Source organism: Akebia trifoliata, chromosome 12 (assembly GCF_017979445.1).
Source record: "Akebia trifoliata isolate Shusen 1 chromosome 12, ASM1797944v1, whole genome shotgun sequence".
Classification (NCBI taxonomy): Eukaryota; Viridiplantae; Streptophyta; class Magnoliopsida; order Ranunculales; family Lardizabalaceae; genus Akebia; species Akebia trifoliata.
The window spans coordinates 32,924,924-32,946,376 of NC_141386.1; the positions used below are offsets into that span (position 1 = coordinate 32,924,924).

General features: G+C 32.1%; 1 protein-coding gene and 1 long non-coding RNA gene across 4 annotated transcripts; both read left to right on the plus strand.

Annotated features, from left to right (window-relative positions):
- Nucleotides 1-2,945: 2,945 nt before the first annotated feature.
- LOC147389638 (uncharacterized) lies at nt 2,946-7,536 on the plus strand. 3 transcript variants are annotated; one of them, XR_015171011.1, is made up of 6 exons: nt 2,946-3,167; nt 3,714-3,833; nt 3,977-4,766; nt 6,111-6,233; nt 7,117-7,186; nt 7,268-7,536. It is a non-coding gene; the product is annotated as an uncharacterized LOC147389638 (long non-coding RNA). The 3 variants fall into 3 exon arrangements; XR_015171012.1 differs by having other exon boundaries at nt 3,977-4,043; nt 4,224-4,766; nt 7,117-7,536; XR_015171010.1 differs by having other exon boundaries at nt 2,947-3,167; nt 7,117-7,536.
- A 3,213-nt stretch (nt 7,537-10,749) lies between these two features.
- Nucleotides 10,750-20,718, plus strand: LOC147389639 (uncharacterized). The gene is made up of 6 exons (XM_086419782.1): nt 10,750-10,958; nt 14,166-14,381; nt 14,435-14,833; nt 14,955-15,031; nt 19,492-20,577; nt 20,695-20,718. The coding sequence occupies exons 1-6, from the start codon at nt 10,811-10,813 to the stop codon at nt 20,716-20,718; spliced, it is 1,950 nt and encodes a 649-aa protein (XP_086275908.1). The 5' UTR covers nt 10,750-10,810.
- Nucleotides 20,719-21,453: the final 735 nt, after the last annotated feature.

Genomic DNA, 21,453 nt, shown 5'->3' on the forward strand with positions numbered 1-21,453 from the left:
ATTCAGCCAAGTCAATTGGTTTTATATTTTTATGGGAACAAAATCTCACATTTATGGGAGCAAGGGGTGGCAAGCTTAACACAACCTGCAAACACAACTCAAAAACAGCACGAAATTAGTGGGTTTGGGTCAAGCCTAATTGGGTTGGGCCTAGGTCAGGGGCATCAACCCGGTTATCCCGTTTTAACATATTTAGTATTACTTGTCATTAATGTGTAGTTTTAAATATAACAACCCTTATTTCATAATTTGTTACCTTATCCATTTGTTTTCTAGAATTTCCTATTATTTTTTTCATAATATAGTATGTTTTTCACATTTTATAAAATATAGAGTGTATTTTAAGATATTTTTTCAAATAATTAATCGTTAAACTTTTAGTTTGAAAATAAAGAATACTTTCCTTACTAATATATTTATTTATTTATATCTATATTTTTTTAATCTATTTTTTCATTGAAATCTTGAGGCATGTAATATTTGATTCCTAATATGATGATCCATGTAGGCAAATTGAGTAAGATTGTGAATCCTACTAAGTAAGGCTAATATATCTCATGCGATAATGAAATATAATTTGCTTAACCAATAATAATGATAATAATGAAAAACACTTTCCTTACTAAGTTTGTAAAGTTTTCTAACCACATCACCTTATGGCATCTAAAAACATGATCAGATGCCACATGGACCTGGTTGTAAAGGGAAAAATTCTATTAACATGGAAAACAAAATTCAAAAGAAAGTTATGTTTCACCATTGAACTTAGTTTATGGTGTCGCTTTATTTTTAGAAATGTTATTTTATTTTTGGTGGAGGAAATGAAACTTGTTTTTTTTTTTTTTTTCCAATAAAGATTAGAATTCTATTAAACAGGTAATATATGGGTTGGGTGGTTGGGTTTGGGTTTAAGTTTTGACACAATTATTAAATGGGCAGGGTTTTGGTTCAATAAATTTTCACAATACCCTTACCTCAACACAACACAACCCGACCCATTGCCACCCCGAGGAGCAAGTTGCCATTTCTTTTATATAAGGAGCTTTGTTGATCCATCAAACCCTAACCCTACACCTCAAACCTAACCATCTTCAAAATCATTAATCTCTTTTCTTCAAGGTTCACATATCACCCCAAACCCTAACCCATTTCTTATCATGTCTTAATCGCTTTGGTTATCGAGTAAATACAAGAATTTTTGCAGTCTCCATTAAAGGCTTGGTTGAGGTCATAGTATTTTTCTATGGTGAAGCATTTTTTCACCCTTCTTTAGTCGTTTAATGTGATTGAAATGTTGTTGGCTGTTGATTTGTGTAATCGAGAGCTTCTTAAAGATGTCCACTTGTTTCTCTTCATTGTTAGTTAATTTAATTCATGTAGTACCCCATGACTCTTGAACCCAATTTAACTTATCAGGTGTCGAAATTAGGTTAGAAAAGTAGAAATTTTCAATAGTTAAAAAATATTTTAACTATGGATGTTTTTTCACTAACGTCTCTATTATCTTTACGGAAACAAAAATCTCTTTTTATTCAAATAATTCCTATGTGTCATTAAAAAAAATTAAAAATATTATTACTTAAGAAATCTATGTCGGCAACAAACATAGCTGCAAGCACCAAGAGGGTTAAATGGTATTTTGTTGGTCGACTCTCCACACTCCACAGAATTGTTCAAAAGAAAAAAAAGTATATATGACGATATCTAGCATATGTCTTTTAGTAGTATTCAGTCTCTCTCAATTTTTTGCATCATGGCCTTACATCAGTGTCAAATATTTTTTCTATCTTATTTACTTTTTCATTGTTGAAAGTACAAATTTTATTAAATTTCATGGTTGTCGGTCAATTGAAGGATCTCCCAAAATGTTTGGGATAAAAGTTTTGAAGATAATATAGAGATTAATTGGAAAATATGCACTACAACCATGGAATCACTGGTCGGATCCCTTCGGATCCCTCCTTATTAGCAAACTGAAGATCAACTGTTAATATTCTTTTTATTCAAACTCACTTAAATTGGTTGGAAATTATGCATGATAAAACTTACTCTTAAATCAATATTAGTTTTAACAGACAAAAAGGGCAATTTAAGAACTAGTGATAGCTTTTGTTTGGTTGTTATTAGTTTTGTAGCCATTTATAGCGACAGTTAGATGCCATTTGGCTGTTACTAGTTCCATTCCGGTGGCACAACTGCATTATTTTTCCCATTCCTTGATAATTTCGTTGATCCCAAGTGCAAATCTCTGTATGTACAAATCCTTGAATATGTGAAGTTTTTATATATTAGGTATATAACAATAGATTGAATTTGATACAATTGTTATTGCATTGGATTTTGAATCTAGGATTTTCTTACTTAGGGGTATTGTGTATGTGTTGAAAGATTTTTTGCAAGAATTATTTAACCTCTCAATCTCTTTTGATTAGTGTGGCAAGGACAAATTTATTCTTATTCTCTTTTACATTTTTAGCACTTAATTAATGATTATGAATTTTTTTTTTTTTGGAGAGTAATGCTTTTGAAAGTTAAATTTATAGTATTTGAATTAGAGATATTTTAGTTTTTGTTTAAAAGAAATGTTTAGACTATTTTATAATTATAGTTAAACATGCTCGATTCCTTGTTTTGAAGATGTTAGAACACAACTATACTAAGTTATCGCTAATCAAGTTAAGGATGAGTTTGTCTTTTTCTATTTTGTCATGGGTTTGACCTATGAATATGCCTTGGGGGTTTATTCTAGTCAGATGAGATGGGATTTATTTTCTTGTTATTTTTCAATTTTCTTATTTCCTATTTTAGTTTATAAATCAAATACCTGAGTTGGACTTTAAAATCGATAAAACTCGATGGAAACTGAGATGACCCACCCGAGTCATATCCGTTACCGGGAAGAGCCGAGACTCAAAATGGGAATTTACAACTATATAATGATCCGATTTATGGGATCCATCATCCAAGGAAACCCTAGCCTACATTTACCACCTAGAGTCTATCCTAAATTTTTCAAAACAATCTCTTCTTCAAGGGTCGCTTCTCACTGACAAACCCTAACCCATATCTTGTTGTCTCGATCGGTTATGTTATCCAAGTAACCAAGAAAAGTCAAAATTTTCAGTCTCCATTAATGGCTCGGGAGAGGATCGAGTTCTTTTTCCTTGGTGAGTCGTTGTTTCGCTCTGTTCTGTAACCTTTTAATGTGATTAACACTCTGGTTGTTGTTTTGTTTGATCGAAAGGTTCTTCCACTGTTTTTATTCTAGATGGGTTTGATGGGTTTGTTTTATCGAACCATTTCTTAATTCCTGTTCTTCCATTCAATCCCTAACCCGATTGAGCAGATCAAGTGTTCTAGTTAGGTTGAGAAAAAGTAGAACTTTGATCGTTAAAATATAATTTATCAGCCGATTTGGTTTTTAATAATTTTTTTTCTGTTATCTTTATTCAAAAAAAAATCTCATTTTCTTCGGATTGATTGGAAGCAAACAATAGTGTTAAATGGTTTTTAGATGCTGTACAATGCTGTTAATTTTATTTTATTTTAAAGAAAAAAAAATTATATTCTATCTAGCAAAAATGTCTTTTAATAATGCTTAGGCTCTCTAGTTTTTTTGGGTCATGGCCTGACACCAGTTTTAAATTTCTTTCCTTTCTTATTTACTTTTTCATTGTTGAAAGTGTGATCTTTATTAAATTTTGTGTATGTAGGTCAATTGAAGGATATATCATAAAGGCCTTCAAGATGATAGAGATTAATTGGTTGACATGCACTACAACCATGAGGTCATTGGTCCGATCCCAATTTATTAGCAAACGCAAGGTCAAGAGGTATCATTCTTTTGTTCAATTTCTCTTTATTTGGTTGGACGATTTTATTATCTCGTTTTGAAAACAGGGATCAAATCTTTCTAAGAATTATGCTTTTCTTGTTTTCGAATTTTATAAAATATGTTTTGCTTTTGCTTCACTAGGTTCTTGTCATTCCCAAGAAACATGCCATCAAATACTTCCCTCCGATTCCAAAAAGTTCCGGAAAAGGTGAGAATGGTGGTGTAGTAGATGACGTGGTACTAATGTTTTTTGATAGGGAGATGAGATCATGGAATTCAGATACATTTATTGGGACAGTAGCCTTAGCTTTGTGCTTACTAGGAGGTTAGAAAAATTTTGTTAAGGAAGGGAGAAACTGAAGATAAAGGATGTTGTCATCTTCTACAGATGTGAGAATAGAGAAGGGGAAGAATCTGCATTCTACATGATCGATTTTATTCTTGGGTGTAATGGAAGCAAAAGTTGCAGTGGTTCTGGAGGGAGTTTTAAATCAGTTTTAGATAGAAAGGGAATGAGAAGAATGGAGGAAGAGGAGGTGGTGATGGGTCTTGCACCACCACCACCAATGGAGGAGAAAAAGAGGTGTCGACTTTTCGGTGTGCAGATCAATTGATGATACTAAGATATTGGTTTGATTTACATTTTATTTTTGAGTTTTTAAACATTCAGATTCAATCATACAACAAGACTAACTGTTCATGGATGTGTGTAAAATTCAAGACAAAGACAGTTGTTTTGGTGAAAACTGCAAATATATATTTGGTACATTTTGTGAGGATCATAAGTCACAAAGGATGTTATTTTAAGAATAGTGGATTTATAGCACTCTCTTGTCGACAGCATTATGTCACATATAAACAATCATGTCCAGGCATCACAGTGCTGGACTGGACCTGCTTCAAACCATCTTTGAAGCCTAAAGTCTAACAAGTGAGTTATTACCTTATGTTTTATTTGCATTATGAGTACTTTATTCATTTCTTTGTTTGTTGTTATTTTCTATCATTTTCTTATAATTTTAGTTTAAATGATTTTTTAAACTAATTTTTAAAGCATAGGTTTGTAATATTTCATTTAAAAGTTTTTTTTTTAAAGTTTTAATCATTTAAAAAAAAAAAAAAAAACTAACCCGATCAAAACTCAAAAAATTCAGGTTTGGTTCTGGTTTTTATGTTTTCTAAAAGACCTGAGCTTGAATTATTAGGTTTGGGTGGACCTGTATGTATGCACATCCCTAATTATTTGTAGTATGCCCAAAGAACAAGTTGGAAGGTAATCACTAGACCCATTGAAACTTGTAATTCAACCACCTCATCCAGGAGCCTAGACATGGACCATCACCATTACAGCCGACTGGGGGTGTCAATTGGGTACCCATTTAGCTTTAGCCATAACCCGAAGCATTTGTCTCACATCCCTTTTTCTAATAATACCTGATCGTACTTGGGTCTTAAAGTAACGTAATCGATAGGAATTGAAACCAAGCATAACTTATTAGTTTTTCCGTTTTTATAATATAAATAGTTGAAGGCTTCCCTATCTTTTAAAATTAAAAAATATTTCCATAAATTTACCAAGATTCAATTTAATCTATGTATTTTAGTTTAAAATAATCGTCTAGAAGTTTATATTATTTGTAAAGAAGAATAATTTTAGTTGTTTGAAAACTTGAAATAAAGTATACTCACATCTTACTAAAATAAACTGTAATTATGATGCTAATGCTCTATAAAAAAAATGTGTTGTGTTGCCTATCAAAAAAACGTGTTGTGTTCTTGAAAGAAAACTGGCTGCCAATGATCAGGGCATAAAAAGGAAAATTATGATACTAATGCTTTTTTTGTGAACTTTAATTGGGCACTATTATTCTACAATTAGTTAATTATACTCGACTTATCAAATATATGTCAACTTATCGCCAATGATCAGGGCATAGAAAGGAAAATTTAAAAAGCAAAATCAACTTTAGACATCGCTTTCCAAGTGATCACAAAAGCATGTGAAAACCGCTGTGTAAAGTTAAGTTACCATCTAAAGTTAAGTTTTAGACATTGTTTTTTTTTAAAAAAAATTGATGTCTTATGTTTACTTTAGACATCATTTAAGAATCGATGTCTAAAACCTTTAAATTTCATGCCCTTTTTGTTTTGTTTTTTTTTTTTTTGCCAGATTTTAAACATCACTTAAAAATCAATGTCTAAAAGTCTTATTTGTACTAATAATTTACTTTTCACTGTTGAATGTATGATCTTTATTAAATTTTTTTGCATGTAGCTCAATTGAAGGATGCCCCAAATTTTTTGGATAAAAGCTTTGAAGATGGTAGAGCTTAATTGGGTAATATGCATTGGAACCATGAGGTCAATGGTCCGATCCCAACTTACTAGCTAATCGAAGGTTCTATTCCTTTCATTCAATTTCTCTTTTTTGGTTGCACATTTTATCCTCCAGTTATTTCATGCAAACAGTAATTCTGGAATTAATCATTTGTCATTTATGAACTTATTGAGTTATTCTCATTTTTTTTAAGTATTCATTATCATATGAATCACGTATCATCTTCAATTGCTATTCCTTATCCCCTAAAGTCGAAAATGTTCATGCATGGTCTATTGAGATATTAGGCTTTGACTTGGCTGGGTGTAACTGTAATTTTGTTGATAGTGGTTGAAAAAAAAAATACTAGTGGCCTTGCCCAGTAAATCGTAGTTGCACTCTTTTGGTTGAGTGATTGTATATGCATGTTTTTTGAAAGACCTCACATTGGCTTCTGGCCATAGGTGGACACAAGCTAAAGATTGTCACTGGGGATCCTTCTTTTGGCCTATAGCCAAATACGAAGGCTGGTCCTTGCAGAATGCCAGAAGGCTGCCATTCTGGAGTGGTGAGAGGAGGAAAGGAGGTAGAGAATTGAAGGAAACTATGTGAATTTCCTTCAAGAATTCTACCAGAAACCCAGCTTTCTCAGTATAGGTTTACTTCCCCCACTACAATCAGTATAAAGGACTTCCAGCAGAACTTACGATAGAATCATTCAAACAAGCACCAAGCCAAGTGCACGAGATAGCAGCCTTTCGTTGGGAGCTCTAGAAGCTACCCTTTTTATGGGCACTTAAGAAATTGGAAAGCATAATGCATGAGCAAGCCTTTTGATTTTGTCACATAGTTTAGTTCCAGATTTGTTTGGGAATTTGCTGAAATCTTGTTACCATCAGATGTAAAATTGTTGTTTGGGTACTTATTGTCTCCTATGTTCTCTTCTTTTGGATACACAAAACAGGGAATCATCTTGGATTTGAAGTGAAGCACATCGTTAAAGTTGCAGCATGTGATTCTCCCCTTTTCATGTGGTATCTACTTTTGTATTTCCTTCGGAAATGGTTAAGGTTATTTTGTAAACTTTAAACTGAATACTTTTGTATTTCCTGCAGAAACATGGTTAAGGTTCCTTTGTAAACTTTAAACTGGAGTTGAAGGAAAGGAATGGAAATAGAAACCAATCACATTAGATGGCTTAAATTGTGTGGCTTTCATAAGTTCCATCAAGTTCCCCTGTGATCAATGAATTTCTTATTTACTTTTTTACAAACTATGGCTTGTTTTTATGAATTGTAAGATGGTTTAAATCACATTGCTGGCATGAGATCCTTTTAATGCAGTTCTGAGGTATCCTTGTATTTTGAGATGACTGTTCATGGTTTAAAATCAATGGTTCTCTACATTGTATTGCCACTTCAGCATAGTGTTGAGCCAATGTTGATGGAAATCAATTCGACATTTTCCTTTTTCAAATTAATATTGTAGAAGTCAGTTTAATTCACAATCTCAAAGTTATGCCTGTTTAAAATTAAGGTCATCATTTAGTCAAGATTGAGATGCCCGAGTCATCTACTATTGTTCATGAATGGGATGAAATTCCTACATAAGGGATTTACTTTCTACTTATTCTTCAAAAAAAAAAAAAAAAAATTCTTTCTTTCCTGATTCAAAGATGAGTTGGGACTTGGGACATAAGAAAAAGAGAGAGTTGGAAACCGATGCCAATGAGGCGGTAGCTTGCTCTCACAACATGACGCGTTGTATTGAGTGAAAATGAGGATTCTGATCAAACTTTCACCAAATCCATATCAATTTCTCCCTTTCTACTTTCTACCATGAAATACAACTTATGCCCCCCACAATACCAAGTTGACTCCTTGTCATCGCATGTCAAATGAGATAAATCATTGAACTAGATATAACCTCATTAATAAATTTAAACTTCATGGACTAAATTGTAATTTACATTCATAAAATTATAAATTATATTATAAAATATGTTGGATTAAAAAAAATCCAATCACAAGATCATATTTTTATTTAAAGAAATACTTACAATTGTTAAAATTATTTATATTGTCTACGTTCTAAGATTTCTTTAAACCTGTGAAATGTCACTTTAAAACCTCCGAATTTGTTATCTTTCACGTTTTTGTAATTAAAATGAACAGTGAACTGGAATCTTTGCAAAATAGAAAAAGAAGAGGGGGGGGGGGGGGGGGGGGTCGGGGTCATCCAGTGTTTCTTAGCTTTATTATTGCATATAGTCAATATTCTTTCGCTATAAATAAAAAAAAATCCAATACTTTTCTTTATAGTCTGCCTTTCTACTTGCCCATATTTAAAATGAATATATTGTCTAAATGTTAGATGCTAATCAGGGTTTTTCCCAGTAACTATTCCCTTTTTATTAGTGTGGTGAGGACAAATTTAGCATTCTTATGTTTCTCTTCCCCAATTTTACCACCAAACGCTAATGGAAATTGATTGAAATAATACTTTTACATTATTAATTAGATAGAGATATTTTAACTTGAAATAATTTTTAAGTTAATTTTGATATTAAAGAAAACTAATCCCCTGGTATAAGGAGATTGGAGCACACATACACTAAATTACAACTAATCAAACATTTCGGCAAATTATCCTTTTTATTTGTGCATGGACTTGACCAATGAATCACAACGTCAAAAAGCCCATATTCGATGGTCCAAGGCCATTGAATTTCATAGAATTCGACAGACCAAGACGTCAAATTTTTCAGTCAATTTTTTTCTTTTGATGGGCCAAAATTTTCAAATTAATGGAGGATGGGATAAATTAGATGGCTCTAATCCGTCGAATCTGGAGAACATCAAAAATGTCAACAACCCCAAGCTGTCAAAATTCGAATTTCTAAAATTGGCAGGCCTTGGGCCATCGAATTTTCATGTCAAAATTTCCAGTTTTCACGTAGTGAATGAGACATGTGCCTTTAAAGTTTTCTGAGCCTTGGCTTGGCATACACTTCGTTCTAATCTCCCTGAAAATAATCATTTTCTTTCTCTTTCGTTAATAATGTGTACTAATCCAAAATCGCCCCACAATTCAAGCTCGTAATTTTCAATTGATATGCTAGCAAGTGATCGATTAACAAACATCAAAAGCTCAAATAAAATGGGTTTAGAAAGATCTACGTAAGAAATTCAAGTGTGCATCTGCTTACATGATTGACCTCAAAATGCTGTAGAGGTTCCACTTACTTAAGTAATACTAACAAGGCAGCAATGGTCAACTTAGTTCACTACATACCAGCAAAATCACTATTATGTATAACTACTTTCAAAATCACAATTCGAAAAATGTGATTAGTTAATATAGATATTTATGAAAAAAAGTGATCAACTTTTGACGAATTTACAATTACGGCTTAAAGTTCATTTTAATTACCAAAACGTGAACGATAACGAATTTGGGGGTTTTCAGAGTGACTATTTCGCAGGTTTAAAGTGACTAATTTGAAATAGTCACTTTAAACTAGCCGAATTCATTACCGTTCTAAATTTTTTTTAACGAAAACATGATCATTCATGTTTTGGTAATTGTGGAGGAATAAAATCGTCTCTCATCCGAATCGTTCATCTGCACTATCATCATGTATCCCGAGGCAAACGAGTGGTATTATTTGAAGAGTATTTTATCTTATTAAGGAAGAATCCTAATTTAAAAGAATTCTTCCCCTTTTTATGTAATTGTTAATTTGGATAAGGGCAACATGGTCAATTGTAACCTAATTAGGGTTAGGACTCTTCTTAAGATTTTTCTATTTAAAAGCCTTGAGACCATTGTAAGAGAAGAAGGGAAAAAGGAGGAGGAAGATAAGAGTATGTAATTGTAAGATCTATAGTGAAACGGCTCCTCGAGCCCATGGACGTAGGCACATTTGTCAAATCACATAAAAAATATTTTTGTGTTCTTTCTCTTTTTCGTTATTTTTTCTATTATTTCTATGATTCATTAGTGAATGATCTTGCTAAAAATTAAATCTTGAGGTCAACCACAAAAATGACCTCCACAGTAATTAAAATGAACAGTTAACTGGAATCGTAAATAACTCATTTTCAGCTCACAAATTGGTAATTCACCCTAATATTAGATAAGCAAAAAAAGAAATATGTTTTATATTTTGTTAAATGGACCTTTTCCTAAATCACCCCCTATTATAGAACAAAGGGCAAGAAAGTCATTAAAACAGTAGATATGACAGGTGGTAAGATCTTCTCAAAATAATGCCTAGTTCATGTATCTCTTTGGTTTTTGTTTGCCTGTTTAAATGTGAAGGTGATTTTGTTAGTTTCCGGCTACCACCTAAGCCCATAGTAATTAATCCGAAAAATAAGGATGCAAGGGCACGCCCATGTCCAAATTTCTCATCAAACTTTTAATGTCTTTCTATATTTTTCTTTCCTCAAAGATTTGTAAAATATTTTTTTCTCGAAAACCAAAGAAACTAGATTTTAGGTGAGATCTTATTTATAACTACCCTTCACTCTCTAGCTCTCTTTCTTTCTGTGTAGAATTTGTGTTTTCTTTGAGCGTCATTTGTGAAGTTTTTTGTGTCCTTCTGTTGCTTCTAGAGATATCTTCTTTAACACAGTATCATTGGTTTCTTGATCATGGAAGGTGGGAGAAATCTAGAAATCGGATCAAGTAGCAGTATGGGTACTAAGGCCTATCCAGCAGGTTTTCGTGTTTTGGTTGTGGACGATGATCCTGTATGTCTTATAATCGTTGAAACAATGCTTAGAACAAGCCAAAATGAAGGTAACTAGTGGAGATTGATGATTCGTGATGCTAAAATATATTTGGTAGACCTTGTTAGCTATTTGATTGAAGTCTTTGCATGCCTACTATTAATTCTCTTGGAAATACATATTTCTTTCCGCGTTTGCCATCTTTACAATTGAAAGCAATAGTGATAGGTTATCCTTAAGATTAGGTAGGAGAATTCATGCCTATATTTTACTGTTGAAAAACAAACTTTTGATTTGTATTTTTTTCATTTTCAATTTTAATGTACGTTTCTGGTTTTATTTTTTTCTTACTCAAGCTACGAACACTACATGAAAACTGGAAAATTCGACAGAAAAAATTGACGGGCCAAAGCCCACAAATTTTAGAAACTGAATTTTGACAGTTTAGGACCATCGAAACTCTAGATATTCCCAGATTTGATAGCTTAGAGCTGTCAAATTTCTCCCATCCTTCATTAATGTGACAGTTTTGGCCCGTCGAAAAAAAAAATTTCACAACGAAAAATTTGACGCCAATTCGACCACTTTGTCCGTCAAATTTGGGCTTTTTTCGCATTGTTTAAGCTAGGAATTGAAGATCTTTTTTACTTCATGATCCAAGGCCTAATATAATTTTCTCCATTTTTTTTACACTAGAATCTATTCTTCATGTTTAAAGTATTATTAAATTAAAGATTGTCTTGCAATCCCCCAATCACGCCTTGTAAACAAAGGGATTAGTCAAGCACTATGTGAAAACTGAAAATTTTCACAAGAAAATTTGATGGGCCAAAGTCCACAAATTTTATAAATCAAATTTGGACTTGAAATTTTTATGCTCCCCAATTTGACATCTTAGAGTCATCAAATTTCTCTCATCCTCCATTAATTTGACAATTTTGATTTGTAGGAAAAAAAAAATTGATGAGGGAAAAAGTTGACGCCTTGGTCCGTCGAATTTTATGAAATTTGACGGCCTTGAGGCATCAAAGTAAGCCTAAGGAGAAACATCTAACGGAGGCCTTTTTATATTGAATAATAATAAAAAGTCACTCACAATTCACTTGATGACGTGGATGTGTGTATGGAACCATAGATCTTTTTCTTTGTGCATCCTGAAGAGAAAGATCTATGGTTTTATGCACAAACCACGTGAACGAATGAATTTTGAGAGGCTTTTATTCAAGTCAGGTTATCACAATTCTTTTATACTTAATATATAATATATAAATATAAATAATTTAATTATATATTTAGATAATAAAAATTATTTTAAATTTATTTTTCTAGTTTTTGATATACAAAAAATCTATTTAAGCTTTTATATTCAACTTCCAAAAAAAATTGTAACTAATTAATAAAAAGTCTATTTTTCAATTTCAAAAATAAAACAATTTTTTTCATGTTTTCCTATGAATGATAATACTGTGTATTTTCTTTTTTTTTCTTTTTTTCTTTTTTTCTTTTTTTGCTAATATTATTATTTTATTCTCATAGGTAAATGAGTCCACTAAAAATTGTTTATGGCCAATTATCTTATAAAAACCTAATTAGAGTATGTCATATAAATAGTATTACCACACATCAATCTTGGGAATTAAAAAAAAAAACTAACAATGAAGAAATAAATATCAATTAAAATTATTTTTAATTAATTTAAATATTAAATTTATTTGTATAAAATTCCATGTTTATGCCTCAATGCTCCAAATAAAAAATAACCTCTAGCTAGCTCTTTTCGTTGTTTATAAAAAGAGATATAGTATGTGAGAACGAAAGAAAGACTAAGAGAGATTTGAGAGAGAAAATGGAATTTTGCGTTTGAAATTTGAGAGATGGTAGTTAAAAACTTGAGAGAAAAGAGGTAATGTAAAGTTAGTAAGAATTGTATTTTTTTTTTTTTTTTTGAACTTTTAACATTCAAGGGCTTCAATGTTTTTCTTTTAACCTTTAAAGTTTCAAGAAGAGGATATTTAAAAAATAAAAATAAAAAATAGAAACTAACAATTTTTCTTGGGGAACCTTAGGTGGGATTTGAGTTGTTTTTATTTTATTTTAGTTTTTTAGTTTTGACATAAATGGGTCTGTCAAGTTTTTTTTTTTTTTTTTAATCTTGAAATTTCAACATGTGGGAGTGTATGAGGACTTAAAAAGTTTGTTGCTTTTTGGGAAACTAACATTTGAAAATCCATGAGAGATTGCAACATTTATCCCCAATTATAATGTGTAAGAGTTTCTAAGAAAGATTTTTTGAAGAAGAAGAAGAAGAAATTTTCATTCTTTGAAGTCTTCAACGGTTGAGGGTTTATTATAATGATAAATTGATAAGGATTATGTAAGGTGTCCCATTCCTATAGAAGAGGATCAGTACATGCTTGGGTGGTTTTGATTAGATTTTAAAATATATAGGACTCCTAATCAACCGTTTTCTAAATAGCACACAAATTAATTTATTTAATCCCCAATTAAAATGTGCCAAATAGACACTGTAATTAATTGTTGTAGAAACCAGACACCTTTAAGATCGCAACTCTTATTATGAAAAAAAAAATGTAAAGGAATCTCCACTGCTTAGAATATGTAGGATTTTTCTTTTCTTTTATTATAATTTTTTTTTTTTTTTTTTGTGTGTTGGGGGATTTTTGGGGCTTTATTTCATTGCGGGGCCTTAGGCAATTGCCTAAATGGTCTAGTGAGCTGATTAAGCAAAAAAATAATAAGTTTGGGTTTTTTTTCATTGATTCCTTAAACTAGGGTTTTAGAGAATATTCTCTTTATGAGAGCTTTTTTTTTTTTTTTAAAGTTCTTCAATCCTCCATGAAGAATTTATATTTTTAATATTTTCTATTTCCACTCTATACATTCACTGATTCTTCTATGATCTCATGTAGAAAGAGAATGTTGGGAAGAGAAACTCAAAGAAGATCCATATATATGCACAAAGTTTGTGCATCTATGCCATCTATTATGTATATAGGGACTGATTTACTTCTATTGCGAGCCGATCTTCTACTACTTAAGCCTTCTAGTCCTGTTAAATGACACCCTAGGACCCTTCATTCATGATAACTACAAATTTGTTCTTCAAATATTTTTTATTTTGAGAAATACGGCAAACGACACATCTAGAAGTCCCATTTGACCGTTTTTTAAACTTCGAGTAGCAATTTTTGTGCTTTGCTTTGCTTCAATCATAGATTTTTTTTCATAACATGGCATACCTTATTTCTACTTCCAGTTGTGGCTACTAGCCAACCAATGGATGCTTTAAACCTACTCAGGGAAAGGGAAGGCCGTTTTGATCTAGTTTTAACTGATGTACACATGCCTGGCATGGACGGATTTGAGCTTCTTGACCACATTGGGAGAGAATTCAATATTCCCGTCATTAGTGAGTTATCACCCTCTACTTTATTCTCCTTTTATAAAATTGTTCTTGATGGGTTTACTCATTTTTATTACATACCGACCAATTTGTTTTTAACTTGGATCTCTCTTTGAGTTCAGTGATGTCGGTTGACGATAAATTGAAAGTTATAACCAGGGGATTAGAAAGTGGAGCTTGTTTTTACATCTCAAAGCCCATAACTCTCAATGATATGCGAAACATTTGGCAGCATGTGTTTCGAAGAAGAGTGAATGGGCAGAATATCGAACAAGCAGGAAGTGTTCGAGAGGCTTCACCGCTTGAGAAGGTAATGGGAGACGATGACGAGTGTGCTTCTTCTATTAAGAAAGACGACAATCAGACACATCAAGAGGGCAAGAGAAAGATGCCCAAAGAATCTGACAAAGAAGAGGAGGATGGAAACAATGATTCAATGTCAGGAAAGAAGGCAAGAGTGATTTGGAATTCTGAACTTCACAACAAATTCTTGGAAGCCATTAATCAATTAGGCCTTGATAGTAAGGGATCTATTGTCGTTCAAAGATGATTTTGTTCTTCATTATTTCTTTCTATTATGCCTTTGCTTGTCTAATTATTAATTAATTATGGTGGGTATTTTTCTGTTTTGTCTTGAATCAGAAGCTGTTCCAAAGAAAATACTTGAGTTGATGGACGACCCAAGAATAACTAGAGAAAATGTTGCAAGTCACTTGCAGGTTTGTTTTTAGATTAAATAGCATGTTTATATGAAACATCTCTCGCGTACAAGAAATGTAAAAAAAACTAAAATAAAATTATAACAAAAGTAGGGGATTGGACCCATAGCTCATTTGGTTTCACACATTGCAAAGCAACTCTATGGTTGTGGGATCAAGTCCTAGTTAATATGGACAACTACTAAAAGACTTTAGATATTACATTATTTTAAATAAATATCAATTTTTATATCTCAAGTGTATTTTTTGCAGTTGGAGGTATAGCCCCAAAAAAAAAATATGGGACTTTAGACATTAGTTTATGTTTAATCTTTAAACATCAGCTTTGGAAAAATTGATGTCTAAAAACTGCCCTTTACACCCATTTTTTCTTATACACATCATTTAAAAAGTGATATCAAAAGTCTTTTCTAGTAGCATACAAATTGTGTTCCAAAGAATTATCAAACATAAATTAACATTGGCACTCTTCATTATCGCATTTCAACTATATCAATTTGCTGAATTAGATAATTTCAATAGGGGATTCAACCTTCTTTTTAAAATAGAAATTATAAATTCTGAGGATCTTTCTACTAATTTATATTGGAATATTCTTACTTGAGTAAAACATGAAGTATTAGGATTACTAATGTGAAGCACTTATACTGATTTGATTTTGCTTGTATCTTGTTGAGTTGAATTCCATAATTAGCATGTGTTATCTTATTTCTGTTGAAAGTAAAATGAAGGAATACACACACACTCTTCTAGGAAAATCATTTGTATGGTCATCTATAATTTCAATTATATATATAATAAGGGAAATGTTCAGCACCCTAAGTTTTACCACACACTTTAACAAACGTTTTTTGTCCTACATGGGTTATAAGTTTTGGAATGGGCTGATTTTTGGTGAGGATGATCTCTATGATTAGAAGATCATCCTCCCCAAAAATCAGCCCATTCTGAAATGTTTAGCCCCATGTTTACACGTTGAAAAATCGTAGACCGTCCATTTTTTGTAAACCATTTTTTATGGGGTTAGAAGTTTTGGAATGAGCTGATTTTTGGTGAGGATGATCTCCTCACCATAGAGATCATCCTCACCAAAAATCAACTTATTCCAAAACTTCTAACCCATGTAAGACAAAACACGTTTGTTAAAGTGTGTGGTAAAGCTTAGGGTGCTGAACGGAACCCATATAATAAAACACAACTGAGTTACTACAATTTTGTATTTTTGGGGTTGGGATAAATGTCCTCTCAACTACAATTTTATAATTGAATAAATGTACCATCGACTTACACCATATTTTTTTATCTTTCCTCGTCATTTACTATAATTTTAATATATCTCCTCTTTTACCTATTTTATTGTTTTTTTATTCTTTTACCTCTTAATCTCAAAAAAATTTAATAACAACAGTTGAGCTTACTTTTATGGGAGATAAATCCAACTAGGATAAACCTCCCATCACCTACAATTTTATGAGATAAACTCTCATTAAGCTATAGTTTTATAAGAACAACTTTATATCATTTATTCTAACTTTATTATATTTCCTCTTTTACCCCTTTAATTTATTTTATTATTTTCATCTTTTATCATTTTAATATCAACTTTTTCTAATAATACCCTTCCAACTTTATTTTTTCATTTGTACCCATTAACCCGACTTTAAGGCCTAGTGCTAGATTTTTGTACGTGTGTGTGGGAATAAATCTCCTATCAAGTTATGGTACAATTTATTTTCTTTGCTCTTCACTCATTCTAACTTTACTATATTTCCTCTTTTACCCCTTTTAACTTACTTTATCGTTTTTCATCTTTACCCATTTAACATCAAAATTCTTTAATAATATCCTTCCAACTTTATTTTTTCACTTATACCTCTTTAACCCTTTTATCAGGTTATAGTTTTGTAAGGATTCACTTTATTTCCTTTAAGCTTCACCTCGTATAATTTTTTTAATATTTTCTTTTTTACCCTTTTAATTCACTTTATTATTTTCTGTGTTTTACCCATTTAACCTTAAAAATTGAAATAATACCCCCTCTAACTTTATTTTTTATGTTTTTATCCCCTTAATCTGAGAGAGGGTGTTCGCGTCATAAACACAGACAAAACTCTAGGATATATATATATATAAACATCGAGGCACTGCCTATCTGTGTGGAGCGCTTGTCCATGTGGCATCCAAAAACATGATCGAGACATGCATCACCCAAACATAATTGGGTACCACACGGTAATAAGTCATAAAATTCTATGAAATCTATAAAAAAAGAAAATATTTTAACCATTGTAATTAAATTTTAAATTTGGGAATCCATTAGCCATCCATTTTCAAAGTCAAGATCTAATCAAAAATAATTAATTAATATTTAAATTTTTTTTCAAACACAATCTAAACCACAAAATCAAGAGGGTTGAGGTACCATTTGGACTAATGTGGCCCAAATGAGGACATGGGTCTAGGTTCTACCTGGTCATCCTTTCGTTCATAAAACCTTTTCTTGCAAGTACTTTCATTTAATTATAAATAAATAACAAATTATTTATATAATTAAAATTTTCTTTTATGCCCACAAATGTGATCATATCAATTATATAGTAACCCCAACTATTATAGGATCAAATGCTCATGACTTTGGTATACTTTACTCACTTTTTAATGACTTTAGGTGTTAAAATTAATAATATAATTGTCACTTAAATTGTTCATCTTATGTTACGTGCGGCAATTATGATGAATAGTACGAAAAGAGAAAACAAAAAAAAAACACAGATTTAATGTGGTTCGACGATATGCCTACCTCCATAAGAGCGAGGGGCTGAATTTTCACTATATGTCAAATTAGGGTTACATCGTATGAATTTATAATTAACCCTAACCGTACAATAGGAATTAAAAATTTTCAATAACACTCTTGTACCGTACTGAGGGGGCAACGCCCCCCGCACCCCCAACCTATTCATCATCCCTAACAATAAAACAGTAAATTACATCCCAAAAGGCAGATGCCGTCATTCCACTCCACTTCACTCTTGGCATCAGTCAATTTTCTCTATATACGTGATCCATTCAATATGAAACACATGCTACAACAATTCATTTACACATTAGATAGAAACTCAATTATTATCCACCTCCAAATAAATAATGTCTTACTTGAACCATGTGCATCATCGCGTCGCTAAGTATAGTTTTCAATGTGTGGCATATAACTACTAAAGTTTACATGTACCTACGGCATTGTCATCCTCTTTAGAGTTAAGGGGATAAAGAAGAAAGACAATAAAGTTGTAAGAGTATTATTGAAAAGGAGTAGAAGGGTAAAGGTAATAAAGTTGGAGGGTACTATTGGAAATGGGGAAAAGAAGAAAGAGAATAAAGTTAAAAAATGTATAATTGAAAAATGGTGGAAGAGAACATAAAATTGAAGGGTATTCTTGAAAATGAAGGAGAGATGGAATAAAGTTGAAATTATTCCTCAAGATTCTTGGCGGGATTAAATCACTACCCCTACTTATCTGGGACATAAACATTACAATGTTTTTTATTATATAGATTAGAGTTTGCCTATGCCGTTTGAGGTTAAAGCGGTAAAAGAGGCAAGACAATGAAGTTGAAGAGGCATTATTAAAAATGGGAAGAAGATGAAAAGTAATATATAAAGTTCAATGGCATTCTTTTTAAAGGTGTTGAAGGGAAAAAATAATAAAATTAGGGGTATTCCCAAAAAGTGTGACAAGAGAAAAGGCAATAAAATAAGAGAGTACACCAACTTTTACTAATTGCTCCCCGTGATGTCTAAAATTATCCTCAAGATACTTTCTTTATAGGGGGATAAAGATTGAAACAAAGGGGTGGGACAAGAGTTGTGTTTTATGTAGATACTAGAGTTCACCCATGCCGTATATCTTCAAGAAGATGAATTTTAAGTATGTCAAACTAGCCCTGATCTAAACTTATGAGGTTTTTTTTATTTTTCCCTGTATATAAATCTCGTATTATTTAAGAAATTATAGAATGTAGACTATATCCAATAGAACAACAAGTCAACATAATTTAGAAAACATAATTGTAAATATTGGGTTGCAAATTATATATAACCTCTACTTTATTTCTATTCTTCCACTTTCCATATTGGAATTACTCCCTGAGAAGCATATAAGGCATGAGATCAAGCAAAGCCTAAATATTATGCAATTATTTCTTTTTCATGAGGCTGGAAAAAAAAAACTCTTGAAAAAATAATTGAATATAAACATTCAGTGATATGCTTTGGTTCATTCTATTGCTAAAAAAATGTGAATTAAAAGTTACTTATTGTATCGGTAGACTTGATAATCCATGATTATTACTGTAATAATGCATTTTCATGATTACCATTCTTAATGTGCCTCGCCGAATTAGTCTCTAAATTGATTGAAGCAAATGTCCAATGCTTCATTTTGTTCTAAATTTTGCAGAAATACCGTCTGTTTATCAAAAGAAACGAGGAAAAAGTAAGCCAAACTATGGAACGTACACCTCCTTGGAGCTTAACCAATGGGCCTTTTAATTCAAGCAGTCCACCGAGTCATCCTTCATTAATGTTCAACTCACGGCAAGGATATGCCCAATTCCTGAATCAGCAACGCTCATGGATGCCGCTCCAACAAGGAATAATCAGAAGTAACATTCAGGGTATTACTGCTTGTCACATGCGTCCAATTGGCCCCACATATTTTCTTAATCAAGAAGTATCAAGTAGAAATTCTTTGGCCCCATCAAGACATGAGCAATCATTTTCGATGAACAATCAGAGAAACCTTCATCAACCACTGATTGGCAATTTTCCCTCTCTTAATCAACAAAATGTTTCCAACCACTCAGCACTTGGTGTGGAACCATATAGAAGTACAATAAGTGCACCGTTTTATGGCAATAATTTGACTAGCTATGAAAGAGGCAATGATACAATGCAGATGGACTATCAACAAACTCAAGAGAGACCGAGAAATTTGGGAAATGGACCCCTCGATCATAACTTTAGCACCTTGAATCTTCAAGGTCAAAACAATCTTTCAATCGGAGGAACCAAGGGAGTTGAGAACATTGGATCATTTGGAAAATTCTACCAAGGCCAAGGTTCCAATTATTCCTATAACAACCATATTGGAACTCAGATGACTAGTCCAGTAAGCCAGGTTGGGTTGAATGTCATAGGTGGTGAATCATCAAACAGAGTCAATTCGAATTTCAATGAGGTGAATTCATGTTATGGTACCCACAGCTTGGCTTCTTCTAGTGGGTTTCCGAATGGAAACCGATTCTCAACTGTGTTAACTAATGTGGTTGCACAACAAGAACAACCACAACAGCTTCAAGTACCACCATTGGATCAACAACAACAAGAACAACAAAATGGAGGAGATGATATCGATAGTTTTCTTTCCATGCTCAGGGACCATTGCACCTATATTGATGAAGAAAACTATTTTTCCCAACCTCTCATTGAAGGCGAAAATGAGAACAATTTAATTTTCAATCAAATTGACCAGGGCACAAATCAGGTATGTCCTTTAGCTCATTTTTATGCTTATTCTCTTCAAATATAGTTTATTACTTCTTTTACAAAATATTTCATTATCTAGGTCACTCCTTAAAAAATGTTATATTTGTGTGTGCAGCAACAAGAAGGCAAAAGGTGGTAGAGCCCAAATTCAATCAGCATGAAGGTAGACCTAATTTTAGTATTTCTAAAAAACTAGATGAGTGATTTTTTTAAGACATTGGTGAAGCTTTTATATGGGTGGATATGTCCACAGATGTCGAAAACCTCGATTTGATATCAGCATGAATCAAGGGGAAATTTCACTCCAGTGCTTTGAATTCCATCTTGGTGAAGTTTCTATACAGAGACTTGGATTCTCTTTTATGATTTATGTAAGTTTATAATTTAAAAAACAAAAAACATACTGGGTAGATATATGCTAAATAGTGCAAGTAGGGAAACATTGGCACCTATTAAAAGGTACAAATAATGGTTTTTTGAGGGATTGCATTCATTTGGTTTTTTAAAATAATTTCGTCTCATCGTGACTTGGGAATTGAATCTATTTTTATCAAAGAAGCCAAGCTATTAGAAATATTAGCTAGTAGACCGAAAAAGGCACTCTGTTTGGTGATCCAACATGAAACACCTACTTTTGGATTGTTGTTTCACTTTTCATCAAACAAGGCCTGTTTCTAATTTTTATGGTCACATAGTTTCTAGTTCAAGTTATTGGAGATAAACTAGGTTAAATATAGATCCCTCCGAATTCTCCTTCAATGAAATCCACTTGATCAAATGTCTATAACCACTAGATTCACTCATGCATGAAAAAAACAAATCTCCCGATAATTCCAATAAATACTTTGTATGTGTCTGATATTTCTGTGGCAAG

Bases quoted from the DNA above. Each gene is read 5' to 3' on its own strand.
- LOC147389639 (XM_086419782.1), top strand. From the start codon at position 10,811: ATGGAAGGTGGGAGAAATCTAGAAATCGGATCAAGTAGCAGTATGGGT. The intron at 14,382-14,434 runs TTTATTACATAC...CTTTGAGTTCAG, and splicing joins TCTTGATGGGTTTACTCATT to TGATGTCGGTTGACGATAAA. The intron at 20,578-20,694 runs GTATGTCCTTTA...TTGTGTGTGCAG, and splicing joins TTGACCAGGGCACAAATCAG to CAACAAGAAGGCAAAAGGTG.